This window comes from Nannospalax galili, unplaced genomic scaffold (assembly GCF_000622305.1).
Source record: "Nannospalax galili isolate Female #2095 unplaced genomic scaffold, S.galili_v1.0 scaffold291, whole genome shotgun sequence".
NCBI classification, from domain to species: Eukaryota; Metazoa; Chordata; class Mammalia; order Rodentia; family Spalacidae; genus Nannospalax; species Nannospalax galili.
Genome location: NW_008330588.1, coordinates 4,006,852 through 4,019,940, shown reverse-complemented (window position 1 = coordinate 4,019,940; position 13,089 = coordinate 4,006,852). Strand labels below are relative to the sequence as shown.

Here is a 13,089-nt window from a genome sequence, read left to right as displayed (position 1 = left end):
TACTCAATCTCTGCCTTGCCTGTAAAATAACATAACACAATAGCAGCCCCTACCTGTTAGCAGGATGAAATAAATAAGGCATTTGGGGCAGGGCCTGACTTTGGTGGGCATTTAATAAAGAAGTAAATGCTCAGGAGAAGTACATCAAGGAAGGGAGCTGGATGGAAGGTACTTTGTGCACTTCCTGATCCCTGAGGAGATGAAGACCTGAGGGAGGTAAAGAGGTGAGCCCTATGGATTGCTCCCAAGCAGAGGGAGCAGCAAGAATACAGACCAGAGAGTGCCTGACATTCTAGAAGCCTGAAGGGCCGCCAGTGCAGCTGGAATGCTGTGAATAGAGGAGAGCAGACAATGAGGTCAGAGCAGAGCAGGTGGCCAGAGCCTACAGGATCGGAGGGCACAGGGGAGCCTTGGGCATAGCATGAAGAGCTTGCAGCCACTGGAGGATTTTGAGTCCTTGCATAATGTGATCTGCGTTTTCATCGAGGAGGGGTGTTAGCCTCAGAGGAAGAATTCTCTGCCTGTGGTTTGGGGAAGCCTTAGGTGGGACTGCAGGGAGAGCAGATAAGAGGTAATAAAGGAAAGGGACAGGTTTTAGATACCCAGGAGTTAAATGGAAAGATTCTGAGAAGTTAGATAGGGAAGATGGCGAGGAAACTGGGAATGTGAGCAGCTCGGTGGAATGAGATCAGGACTGGAGGAGCGGAATGGTTGGGATTAGAGGGTGGGGGTAGAGTTTTTAAAGTGTGTTTCATGGTATATGCAGCATTCAGATGGAAATACAGGGGATTGTAGGTAGGTGTCTCCATAGCTGAGCAGTGATGCAGAAACAAGTTATCTGATAAATGCTACGGTCACAAAACTGAGCAGGAATGGTTAAGTTAGGAGAGAATGGAGTCTAGGCAGAGCCTTGGGGAACTGAAGAGCAAACAGCTTAGGTATGGAGTCAAGGATCCCAAGCAGGGTTCCAGAGATGAGAAGCACACTAGGCCATGGAAGTCTTGAGAGGCCCCAGGAGGTAAAGACAGGGGGAGCTTCAAAGCTACCCCCAGGCCCTTGGAAGGAGGCCCTGGGTGTATGATAAGGGCTGGGGGCTGGAGGAAGAGAGAGAACGGTGACAGGAACAGAACTCTCTAGGGGCAGAGCACCTTGTATAGTACTTTGAATATAAAAGTGAAATCTAGTAGTCACACATCAAAAGAATGCATACTTCAGATTCCCATTGAGTTAATCCGGCTTGCTTCCCACCTCCCCACATTTTAAGATTTCAGTGCTGTGTAAGTATTTAAGACCTATTTGATGCCTGAAGCTTCCGGTCACAGCAATGCTTACAGTAGTAACTAGTGCTGCATTCTTTGCATCTGTTGATTGAGGTCTGCATCTCTGACAACATGAAATTGACCTCCAAATGTGCTGCTCGAACCCAGTAGTTCCCAAGTAGGGATCACAGGTCAGGTGATGTGTGGTGGAATGTAAACATGTACTTGGTAGGACATAGACAATTTCTGTGTTCTGTTATTGATTTTTCTCACTCTGGAACAGGAAGTCTCTGACTCCATGAAGACCCCAGCCTTGATTCTGTCATTGTGGATGACAAGTGCTGACTCCCACAGCATTGCCTTCTCGCTGGCCTTTCAGTATGGGGAGGTAAGTGATGGACTTCATCACTGGCCCTCTAAAACCTGAGATTTTAGTATTGATGAAATGAGTCTTAAGGGGGGAGCAGAATCTAAATCCCAAGAGAGAAATGTTTGAAGTTGTGTGATACTAACTAGTCTAACACCCTTAGTCTTTAGGGCCCAGTGGGGCACCTGTCACAGCAGCAGAGTGACTGTATACATTTACAGGGGTTAACGTAAATTGCAGTCTCGCCCTGCACATTGGTATCTACAGGGGATTATATTAGCCCAGTACAACTGTCTGGAGCCTCTCAGGTGTAGAGGAGAGGGACACACACCATGGAGAGACCCCGGAACCTCCATGGACAAGAGAAACTGCAAGGGGATGTTTCCCATGGGGTTGGCAGCCTGTCTCCTTCAAGGAGGGGTGTTAGTCTGTGAAGCATTCTTCAAAGCAGAGGATAGAAACTGAAGTAATAATATACCCAAAAGGTAGTGCCCACTAGTGGCTCTAGAATGTGTCTCATTCTTGACATAAATTGAGAAGAAAGGCTTCCTATTTATTTGTAAAAAATATCTCAGGGGATTCTGTAAAAACACAGGAAGTTTCAGAATTGCTTTACTGACTTTGTTATTTGGATATTGTTAAAAGATACTATCTTCTCCCATTATCGGTCATCTGGGAGAACTGTGCCTGAGAATTGTATTAGGAAAATCTCACTTATAAACTGCTTACATATTAATGTATGCTTTATCCACACGACTGCTGGCATTTATGGGCCTAGCGTACAACGCATATTTCTATATCCTCAATTTCCCTTTGGTTTTATCATTCTTAAACTGGATTTCATTATAGATGTATATGTCTATCTGACTAAATTTATGAAACACAGTTTCTTTTTGGAACAATGCAGAGTACTTGTATACTACCTCAAGAAGGGGGATGGGGCAGGAATATGCTTACACCCACCAGGGCCTAAATTCCCATTATACCAATGTGTCTATAGCAAACTAGCAGCCTGGAATATGCTAGAATTCAGGCCCCACCAGGCAGGGATCTCACACTGAACATCATCCCAGAGTCAGGTGGGTGAGGACAGGTTTCTTAGGAGCACATTACTTGAAAATCTGTTTGTTTGGAATTTCAGGATTGGCATTTCCTGTCTTCTTCCTGCTTCTTGGCATTTCAGTATCTCCCCAGCTGGCTGTCCTCGCGTTCTGAACACCAATTTGCGCCAAATCATTGTCATTAGCATCCTGGCTGCTGCTGTCTCACTTTTATACTTTTCTGTTGTCATAATTCGAAACAAGTATGGGCGGCTATCCCGGGACAGGAAGTTTCAAAGGTAAGAAAAAGAGTTTTGTTCTGGAAGCTACATCCCCCCTTCTGGCTGATATTGTACAAGCTGCTGTAACAGGACACTAGGTAGATGATAAACGGCAGGAGTTTATTTCTCATAGTTCTAGAGGCTGAGCAGTCTTAAGAGCAAGGTGCTAACAGAGTGTGTCTCCTGAGGACTGTGTCCTGGTTCACGCTCGGCCCTCAGAGTGGGAAGGGGTTGGGGAACTCTGAGGTCTCCTTCCTCGTGATCTGATCACCTCAGAGAGGACAGTGTTGTGTTGGTGGTTAGATTCTCAACAAAGGAATGCCAGAGGGACAGGAACCAGCTGTGGCACCTGTCATTTTATGACTAGATTGGAATTGAAGGGCATGTGGCTTTAGGAACTATATTCTGTGCTGACTGCCATGTTAATTAATTAGACTGTGGAAGTGGCTGACAGATGGACACATGTTCCATGTCATAGGAGGCCTGGGATAATCACAGAATCAGGAGCGCCTCCTGTCTGATGTTAAGCCAGCTTCTGAGTTAGCGTTTGTACTTTGGACATGGTTTGTTCTTTGGAACCTGTGTGAGTATGTCAAGGAGAGGTGATCGAGTCCCTGAATTAGATGCTCCTTGTAGGCACCATTTGTTCTGACTTCCTTTGACTCATCATCTGCACATAGAGGGAACTCCAGAAAGCACTGTAGGGTCTGGAGATCACTGACGTGGCATTTCTGTATTGCACCCTCTCTGTTAGTTGATATTCTAACAACACGCATGTGTTTCTGATCAAGGTACCTGGCCAGGGTCACGGACGTTGAGGCTACAGATACGAACAATCCCAACGTGAACTATGGCATTGTGGTGGACTGTGGCAGCAGTGGCTCCCGGGTATTTGTCTACTGCTGGCCTCGACACAACGGCAATCCTCATGACTTGCTGGATATCAGACAGATGAGGGACAAAAACCGAAAGCCGGTGGTGATGAAGATTAAACCTGGTATGCGATGAGAGGCTGAGGACGGGGCGCAGGTTCTGGGCTCTGTGCTGGCGTTTATTTCCTTCCCTCTCTCTCCATACTGCCTCTCTGTCCTCCAAGCTCATACCAGGGCCTTCCACTTTTCTGTTCCTGTTCTGCTCATTTTGTATATGTGACCAGCATCTTGGTCAAGCATGCACAGCCTATGGTTTTTTGTCCTGTATGGCAGTCATCATGACCACCTCATTCACATGTTTGCTAGTTGGCGTTGGTGTGGAGGGTTGTTTTTCTTCTACTTGGTAGCTTTTCCTTAAGGAGAAGAGTTTTCAGATAACTCATGAAAATCTGTATTTAAAATACTGATATATTATTTGTTTAAATATTGGTGTATATTTGTGGGTTGTTTTTTTTTAATTGCTACCCAGGTCTCTACCTTATTTTCTTCCTTTCCTTCCCTATCCTTCCTCCCTCTTCTCCTTCTCCGTCTCCCTCCTCCATCTCTCATCCTCTCTGTCTTCCTCTATCATCATCTATATTTTTCTCCTTTCTTTCTCTTGTGCGACTGGTACTGAATCTAGGCATTTGTATGTACTTGGCCAGTACTCTAACACCAAGCTATAATCCCTAGCACTCTTTACTTTTATTTTTAGATGGCATTTCACTAAGATATACAGGCAAGTAACTTATAATCCTCCTACCTCAGGCCACTAGGCCCCACTTGCCTAGATATAATTTTGATGTTCTAGGTTATTTATAAAGCCAAACTTAGGACTTAAAAAGAACTAATATGATTACATCCAGGTTTTAAAGATACGATCATTTCCAGGCTAGTGTAAAATGTGAAAATTGAGTGTTGGCTTCCTCGTTATGTAATTTAAACAACAGTCCCGACCTCTGCCGTTTCCATGGGCTGTCCCCTGTCAGGAGCACTAGCAATGGAAGCTATCAGCATCATTTTAATTTTTAAATTTTCATTATTTTTAATTATGTGTATGTGTGTGTGAAGGTTTGTGCATATAAGTGCAAGTACCTGAAAAGGCCAGAAGAAGGGATCTGATCCGGAGCTGGAATTATAGGAGGTTATGCACCGTCTTCCATAGGTGTTGGGACCTGAACTCAGGTCCTTCGTAAGAACCCTATATGCTCTTAACCAGTAAGTCATCTCTCCATGTCTCAGGAGCATTTGAAATTTAGCTTTCCATATCCCCAGTAGTTATAAGCTCTGCTTTAAAGCAGTGGGCTACAGATCTTAACAGAAATACAGAGTTTTTATTTTACCAGTGTGTTAAATGGCAAAATATTAAATCCAAACTCTCAATTTTTTTAATGTTAGAGTCAAAGAAAATGATAAATGTTCAAGGAGCTAGAAATGCCAGCTGCTGCTTTTGATTCTGTCACATTGTACACACGTATCTACACTACCCTATACCCCATAAATGCAGATAATTACTACATGTAACAAATTTTTAAATAGAATATTGAAAATAATCAGTGTAGCTTAGTATCCTCCATCTGAGAAATAGAAATATCAGTCGATTTCCATGAACAAAGACTAATCCTATCCTTTAAAATTGTATATATGCCTAATCTAGAAACATCTTCAGGATTAAAGTAATACTGACCTTAGAAAAGACTTCACCAGGAGATTCAGAGCATTTTGCCTTTCACCAAGCTTTGCATGTCCGGTTCCAGCAGTGACTGAACTCTTCTCCTAGAATGAGGTGAAGACTCTTGTCTTCTGGAAACAGAGGCGCCACACCATCAAGTGTGCACACTAGAATCCTGGTCAAAGTAGGCTCGGCATGGCTCTCCCTCCCTGAGGCGGAAACCAGCATGCCTTCCCATGGCTCTGCTCCATCTGCAGTGGCCTCCCAGGTTTAGATAAGGGTTCTGGGAGTCTTTGCAGTAGACCCTGATTACTGTAGGATTTTGTGTCCCTTGAAGTAGCACTGCATGTGGTGTTCAAAGACTTACCTTTTAGTCAATTTCATACTGATTGCTTTCACACATGGCTTCATCCTTCTGGTCCACAGCTTCCTAATGTCTGGAGTAAGGAGTAATGGGCTTCTCAGGTCCCACTTGCCTTGTTAGTGTAGGCTCAGTGACAGCTGGAAGTTCTTACTCGCTTACTGTTTAACTAATGTTCCCTCAGACCTGCACTTGCCAGGCACTTTGTTAGGTGCTGGAAATATGAACCTAACAAGACACAGTGAGTGTACTTGACCAGTTGTAATGAGACAGTTGAGTGGGTAGCCAGTAGAGGGTGAGCGTAGACTGTAAGGAGAGCTCAGCTCCATTGGGGTTTGGCTAGGGAATGCTTCTATGGAGGACGGAGCTGGATGCGCATGTAGGGTGAAGGAGGGAGGGGACGAGAAGGTGGAGATTCTGAGGCCTGAAGCGTACACTGCAGAAATGGTAGTTCAGGGCTGTGAGATGAAAGAACTCAGAAGGTAAGAGTGGGTCAGTGTGTGTGACTGCTTCTCTAGCACTGAGCTTTGGGTCGGATAGAGGAGCCACAGAAGGGTTTGAAGCTGAGAAGTATCATGGCGTAGGGGATGGTGAGGATGGCAGAGATTGGAGGATAGGGTGTGTTCTACCCACCAGCAGAGGGTGGTGGTGTCCAAAGAGACTTAGTCTGTGAAAAGCAGAAGGCACAGGGGAGAGGGAGTTTGCCCCAGATACAGGCATGGGATCTGAGTTGGATAACAAGCAGCAGACACCTTGCAAGTTGCATTCACACCTGGATGTGTTGTGTTCACGGGGTCTGCAAGGACCAGCAGCGGCCATGGGTAGAAGACAGTCACCATGTGCTAATCTGCTGGCTGGGAAGAAATACTGGGGCCTAGTGCTAAGATCTGGAGACCTGTGGTAGACGTTGGACTTACGTGGAAGGGAGCATTTCAAGGGCACCCTTGAGCTCTTGTGGGGGGCCCACACAGTAGGTACTCAGGTCAGGTCTGTGTCCTCTGATGGCAGAGAAGAGAGCATGTGATAAACGGGAAACTAGGAGACTGTATAGATTGAATTTCTCACAGATTCAGCACACAGAAGATGCACTGTCAGCCCCACTGCACCCTGCTTACTGGATTTTCCCATTTCTCCAGGCATCTCAGAGTTTGCTACCTCTCCAGAAAAAGTCAGTGACTACATTTCTCCACTTCTGAGCTTTGCTGCAGAGCATGTACCACGGGCGAAACACAAAGAGACACCCCTCTACATTCTCTGCACAGCTGGAATGAGAGTCCTTCCGGAAAGGTGATCCTCCACAACAGGGAGGGTGGCCCTTGGGAGGGGTGGCTGTCCGCCTCCGCCTCCACCTCCACCTCCTCCCCCCACCTCCTCCATCAAAAGCATAGCATTGAAAATTCCTTCTTCAAGTCTGGACTAATCCCAGAACTATTCTCTTAGGTAAAACCCACCAAATAGCTTCTAATTTACTTATTTATGACTAAAGATAATAGTTACCTTTTTTAGTGGTGGTGGGGGACAGGGTCTTAGGTAACCCAGATTGACTTCAAACTCAATATGTAGCTGAGTTTGGTCTTGAATTTCTGATCCTTCTAACTCCACCTTCTGAGTGCTAGGATTCTGGGCATACACCACCATGCCAGGTTTGTGTAGTGTTGGGGGTGGAGCCTCAAGGGTTTTGTGCATGCTAGGCAAGCACTCTACCAACTGAGCCACACCCCCGGCTCATATAGGAATCTCATAATTCACATTATTTGTTCATTTTGAAAGAACATTCCTGACATAAGTAATCTTTTCTTTTTTAAATGTTTTTATTATTTTAATTTTATGTGTCTGAGTGTTTTGCCTGCAGATATGTAAGTGCACCATATGCATGCAATGCCTGAGAAAACCAGAAGGCAGATCCCCTGGAACTGGAATGAAGAATGGTTGTTAGCCACCATGTAGGTGCTGGGAACGAACCCAGGTCCTCTGCAAGAGCAGCCAGTACTCGTAACTGCTGAGCCATCCCTCCAGCCCCATAAACAATCTTTTCAATATATCACTTTGGTTTTAAAATTCACTATTTTAAAATGTAAGATATACCAAAAGCCATGGGGCTTTCTGTTTTGTCATTTTTCTTTTCTAAACCCCGAAACTGAGAATGTAATTCTGACATGTAAATTTTGGGGTTGCCTTATAGCCAGCAGAAGGCCATTCTGGAAGACCTCCTGACCGACATCCCCCTGCACTTTGACTTCCTGTTTTCTGACTCCCACGCCGAAGTCATTTCAGGGAAACAAGAAGGTTGGTATCTTGACCTTCAATTTAGAATGTTAGAAGCATAGGGCTGGAGAGATGGCTCAGCGGTTAAGAGCACTGGCTACTCTTGCAGAGGACCTGGATTCAGTTTCCAGCACCATCTATAACTCCAGTTCCAGGGGAATATGATGCCCTATTCTGTCTTCTGCAGGCATTGCATGACACGGGTGCACTTACATAGATGCAGGAAATACACTCATATACACAAAATTTTTAAAAAAATATATTTTAGAAAGTTAGAAGGTATTCCTGCTGGGCGTGGTGGCTCATGCCTTTAATCCCAGCACTCAGGAGGCAGAGGCAGGGGGGTCTCTGTGGGTTCAAGGGCAACCTGGGCTACATAGTGAGGTCCAGGGCAGCTGGGGCGACAGAGAGAAACCGTCTCAAAAAAGACCAAAAGAAAAAAAAAAAAAAAAAAAAAGAAGAAGGTATTCCTTTACATGTTCGCCATTCATTCTCCCCAGTGTGTATTTTATCAAATCATTTGCTATCTTAACATTTTGAAAGTCATAGCCCTGAAATACTATTTTCAGTGACTAAATTAGTTTCTTATATGCCCAGTCTTTATTATCCAGACCTTAAATCCATTTTAAAAAATTAGCTCAGTTTGTCTGTACTATGTTTTGGAAGCATATTTGAACAGATGTGATGGTGGGGGTTTGTGTTCCTTGCCCCGTTGATAAGGCTCTCTGGTCACGTTCCTTGTTGAGCTATTGTTGAAGAACCTCTTGCTTCACTTACTGCCTTTGATGAACTGAGAAAATATTAGTTCTGTTTTCAAAGAAGGGATTCCACTTGAGTAAGAAGTGACAAGTCAATGAAATTGTTTCCTGGAAACGGAGACCCAAACGTCTAGTATCTGTTTCTACATCACTTACCATCTCAGCAAGTGTCCTGTAGGAACGCACTGTGAGGAATATAGAATTGGATGTGTTGCCAGTGAACTCCTTAGACACAGTTGAGCTGCACAGAATTGGCAAGAGGTCACTTTAGGCACCAAAAGGAGATAAAAGGGAATGTTCCTCAAGTTTGAAAGAAAGAGGCATTCCCCAGCTAGGATCATCATGGAGACATAGACATTTGAACTCTACTTCAAGGAATGACTCCTAAGTGGAACCTTCTAGAAGAGAATAAGGGGGTTATCTACACAGGGAGAGAGAACATAGTCCAAGAAGAAATTATCAGTCACTGTAGGTTGGAAGGGATGCCACTGGACAGACACAAGGGTTTTCCTTGGGTGGATCATGGCCTCTGGAAGGATGGTGGTGATAGCAAAAGTTGTACAGGGGTTGAATTGTCCGCTCATGAGTTTGGACTTTGCTCTCCAGCCCAATGGGAGAGGTAGAGGGGCTGCCAAAGAAGATTGAGTGGATTGTCACTTCCTCCCCGTAATGATACAGTCAAGGTGGCAGTGAGAAAGAGATAAAAATTAGGGCTGGGGAACATTGCAGATACCAGCTTAGTCAGACTTGACAGCTGTGTGAATGTTGGGGTAAAGTTAAGATGGAATAGTGTGGTTTCAAAGCCTGGCCACGGACAGGGTTAACTACAGACAAAAGCAAAGCTTCATAAAATATAAAACCTTCAGTATTTGAAACAACTCATAAATTTTAAAGGAAAACTAGTCCCTGAGGAATTTATATTTTCAACATATATAAGTGATATAGCAGGTATAAATATTAAAATTGCGAGTTATTAATTAACCGCTAGGAAAAGATCAGAACATCAGTACAAATGTGTCATTTGGGTGATACTGTCACAGGTTGTCAAGGATTAAAGTGAAGGAGGTACTTGCATAGACACACTGATAAGAGACTTAAAATTTATTTTTCTTGATTTTTCTCTGAAATGTCTAGGTGTGTATGCTTGGATCGGCATTAATTTTGTCCTTGGACGGTTTGAGCATATCGAAGAGGGTAAGTGCCATGTTTCCACCAATGTGCCTAACTAGAAATTATAACCATGATTTATGTTCAGTACAAAGGCAGAAAAGCAGCTAAGATTCAAAAAGAGTTTTTTTAAATATTTATCAGCATTTTGCCTGCATATATGTCAGGTGCACCTGTGTCATGCAATACCTGCAGTAGCCAGAGGAGGGAGTCAGAGTCCTTGGAACTGGAATCACAGATGGTTGTTAGCTGCCATGTGGGTGCTGGGAACAGAACTGTCTTTTGCAAGAGCACGTGATGCTCTTAACACTGAGCCATCTCTCCAGCCTTAGGAGCTGAGTTTTATGACACAGCTGAGTGTAGTGGAGTAGGGTGAGCAGAGCTGCTGGCTAAATACTGCTGAACTTGACTCATTGAGGAGAGTGGACCCGGTGTGCTCCAAAGGAGGTCTCCTTCCAAGGCCAGTGGTGGGCTTGCTCAATGGACCCTTCTTTCTCCAGATGACGAGGCGGTTGTAGAAGTCAACATTCCTGGTAGCGAGAGCAGTGAGGGCATCATCCGGAAAAGGACAGCAGGGATTCTTGACATGGGAGGCGTGTCCACTCAGATAGCGTACGAAGTCCCCAAAACTGTAAGCTTTGCCTCCTCACAGCAGGTCATTATCTGTACAAATTGCCTTCTTTTTGGTTTGGTTTGCATTTAACATGTCTCCATCCATTTCTGTTTTGTTTCCTGCATCTGAACACGTCTTTACTGTGCTTGCTGAGGTCCCACCTTCTCAACCCAGGAGGAAGGAGGCGGGAGGAGGAGGCCAGCCTCAGCCAAGCCAGTTACCATTGTGCATTGAGCCCAGCTGGTTTGTTTTCTGAACTTAAGAGTTTTTCTTTGGTGTATGTCTATCATGTGCTTGAGTTTTTGTTTATATTTTCTCTTCAGTCACTTCTCAGTAGGTTAAAAATATTATAATATCAGATTTTAAAGTTATAATAGAATCACTTTGCATTTTTAATGGCTTTGAACTTTTCTGGAAAGGATTGAGGTTGGTATCCAGTGCTCCACATCTCTGAACACACGGTTCACTCCATCTTTTCTCTAGCCTGTCAGGTGCTTGGTCCTTGGCAGGCTGGGTCTTGCACAGAAAACACCAGAACCATTTCCACATGTGTCCCTGAATTCCCATATGCCTCTTACCACTGTTTCCATCCACATATGAATTAACACCAAAGCATCCTCTCCTACTGTGCCCTGGAGAATAGGGACCCTGTCCGGGTGGTGATTCAGTCAGGCAGTGTCCTGGAGGAGCCTAGCTGGCAGCATCACCTTGATCTCCTAGTTATGTGGCCTCATGCAAGTCCTGTAGCTTAGCTGGTTTCCTCACCTGCACATGTGAATGAAAGCTTCTTCATGCAGCATGGTCCCTGAATGGTTTCGGTGAGCAGATGCATGTCTTGAGGTACTGCCAGGCCCCTGTTGCGTCTTCAGTGGATGGCACTGCTGTTCTTTTTAAGCACTTTGGTTTTTTTCAAGTATTTTCACCTGTTTCCTATTTCCCATTCCAATATTCCTCTAAAAACTACTAACCATGCAAAGAAAGTTTTGGAAATACAGTGAAAACAAAAGAGTAAAAATTCCCAGTAGGATCATCATCATCATCATCATCATCATCAAAAAGCATCCTTCGCATCTTGATTAATTTCTTTTTTCACCCTGTGTATCGGTTCAAAGAATGTTGTTACACTTACACTTTTGTATGATTGTGTCCTTTTTATTTTTTGTTGTAATTTTGAGACAGGGCCCAACTATGTCACCTCAGCTGGCCTAGAACTCAATGTGTAGACCAGGGTGGTCTTAATCTCACAGAGATCCACCTGCCTCTGCCTCTGCTTCTGCCTCCCAAGTTCTGGGATTAAAGGTGTGCACCACTACTCAGCATTTTGTATCCTTTTTAAAAGCAATGCATAAATTTGTTCTCTATAAACTGCCAGTTGTCATAATTAAGGTAGTCTTCCCTTGATGTTGCATACTCAGAAGCCGCTTAGTCTTTTCTATCACAGAGTTGTAAAGGCACCTTTGTGCTTGGAGACTTTCCTGTGTTTGGGTCTATTTCCATAGCAACAGGATCCATAAATAGATGCAGTAGGCTAGAGGGAAGGAACTAACCTCCTTTTCAGAAGTCATACCACCACCCATGTGCAGTGTACCTGAGATTCCTAAATCAAGTGCCATGCTAAATTGTGAAGGAGGGTTAAAGGAGCCTTGGGAGGGGAAGAAGCAGGAGCTGTGCCTCTCAGATGTAACTGGTTTAGACTCTTCTTTTAAGAGGAGCTAAAGTTGCTTTAAAATACTGAAATATGTCATCCTTATGCCTACAGGAGGAAGTAGCTAAAAACTTGTTAGCTGAGTTTAACTTGGGCTGTGATGTCCACCAAACTGAGCATGTGTACCGAGTCTATGTGGCCACGTTTCTTGGGTTCGGTGGCAATGCTGCTCGACAGAGATATGAAGACAGACTATTTGCCAACACGGCTCAGAAAAACAGGTACAATACCTGCCATTCCTTGCAGGCTCCTGTAGACCTAGCTCTCTCCTCATCCAAACCAGATCCAGGCCAAGTCGCTTCTTATTAAGTGCTTTGCTGGGAGGAGGAATGAGAGTCACGTCATTGTCGTGCGACCCCCTCATTCGTCTGCTCACTCTCTCCTCACCTGATGGGATGACAACTTTCTATTCCCTCAGGAAGTCTCAAGTTGAGTGTGTTCTGGAGACACTGGACACCAGTAGAAGAGAACCATAGTGAAGGGGTTACTTCACAGCAAGGAATGAAATGACATAATTTTAGTAGTCTTAAAACATTTAGCCAAGCGTGGTGGCACACACCTTTAATCCCAGCACTCGGGAGGCAGAGGCAGGCGGATCTCTGTGAGTTCAAGGCCAGCCTGGTCTACATAGTGAGTTCCAGGACAGCTGGGGCTACAGGGAGACCCTGTCTCAAAAAAAGGCCGGGGGAA

General features: G+C 44.6%; 1 protein-coding gene across 3 annotated transcripts in view; it reads left to right on the top strand.

Moving 5' to 3' along the window:
- The window catches only part of Entpd4 (ectonucleoside triphosphate diphosphohydrolase 4), a 47,673-nt gene that overhangs the window by 5,978 nt on the left and 28,606 nt on the right, over window positions 1-13,089 (top strand). For 2 of the 3 annotated variants that reach the window (XM_029554884.1, XM_008850570.2), the window contains exons 2-9: window positions 1,543-1,647; window positions 2,768-2,965; window positions 3,739-3,944; window positions 7,028-7,178; window positions 8,074-8,177; window positions 10,049-10,108; window positions 10,582-10,736; window positions 12,454-12,620. In XM_029554884.1, coding sequence (XP_029410744.1) covers window positions 1,640-1,647; window positions 2,768-2,965; window positions 3,739-3,944; window positions 7,028-7,178; window positions 8,074-8,177; window positions 10,049-10,108; window positions 10,582-10,736; window positions 12,454-12,620 — 1,049 coding nt within the window. In that variant the 5' untranslated portion in view covers window positions 1,543-1,639. The remainder of the gene's footprint in view (window positions 1-1,542; window positions 1,648-2,767; window positions 2,966-3,738; window positions 3,945-7,027; window positions 7,179-8,073; window positions 8,178-10,048; window positions 10,109-10,581; window positions 10,737-12,453; window positions 12,621-13,089) is intronic. The other variant, XM_008850573.2, reaches the window with a different exon arrangement.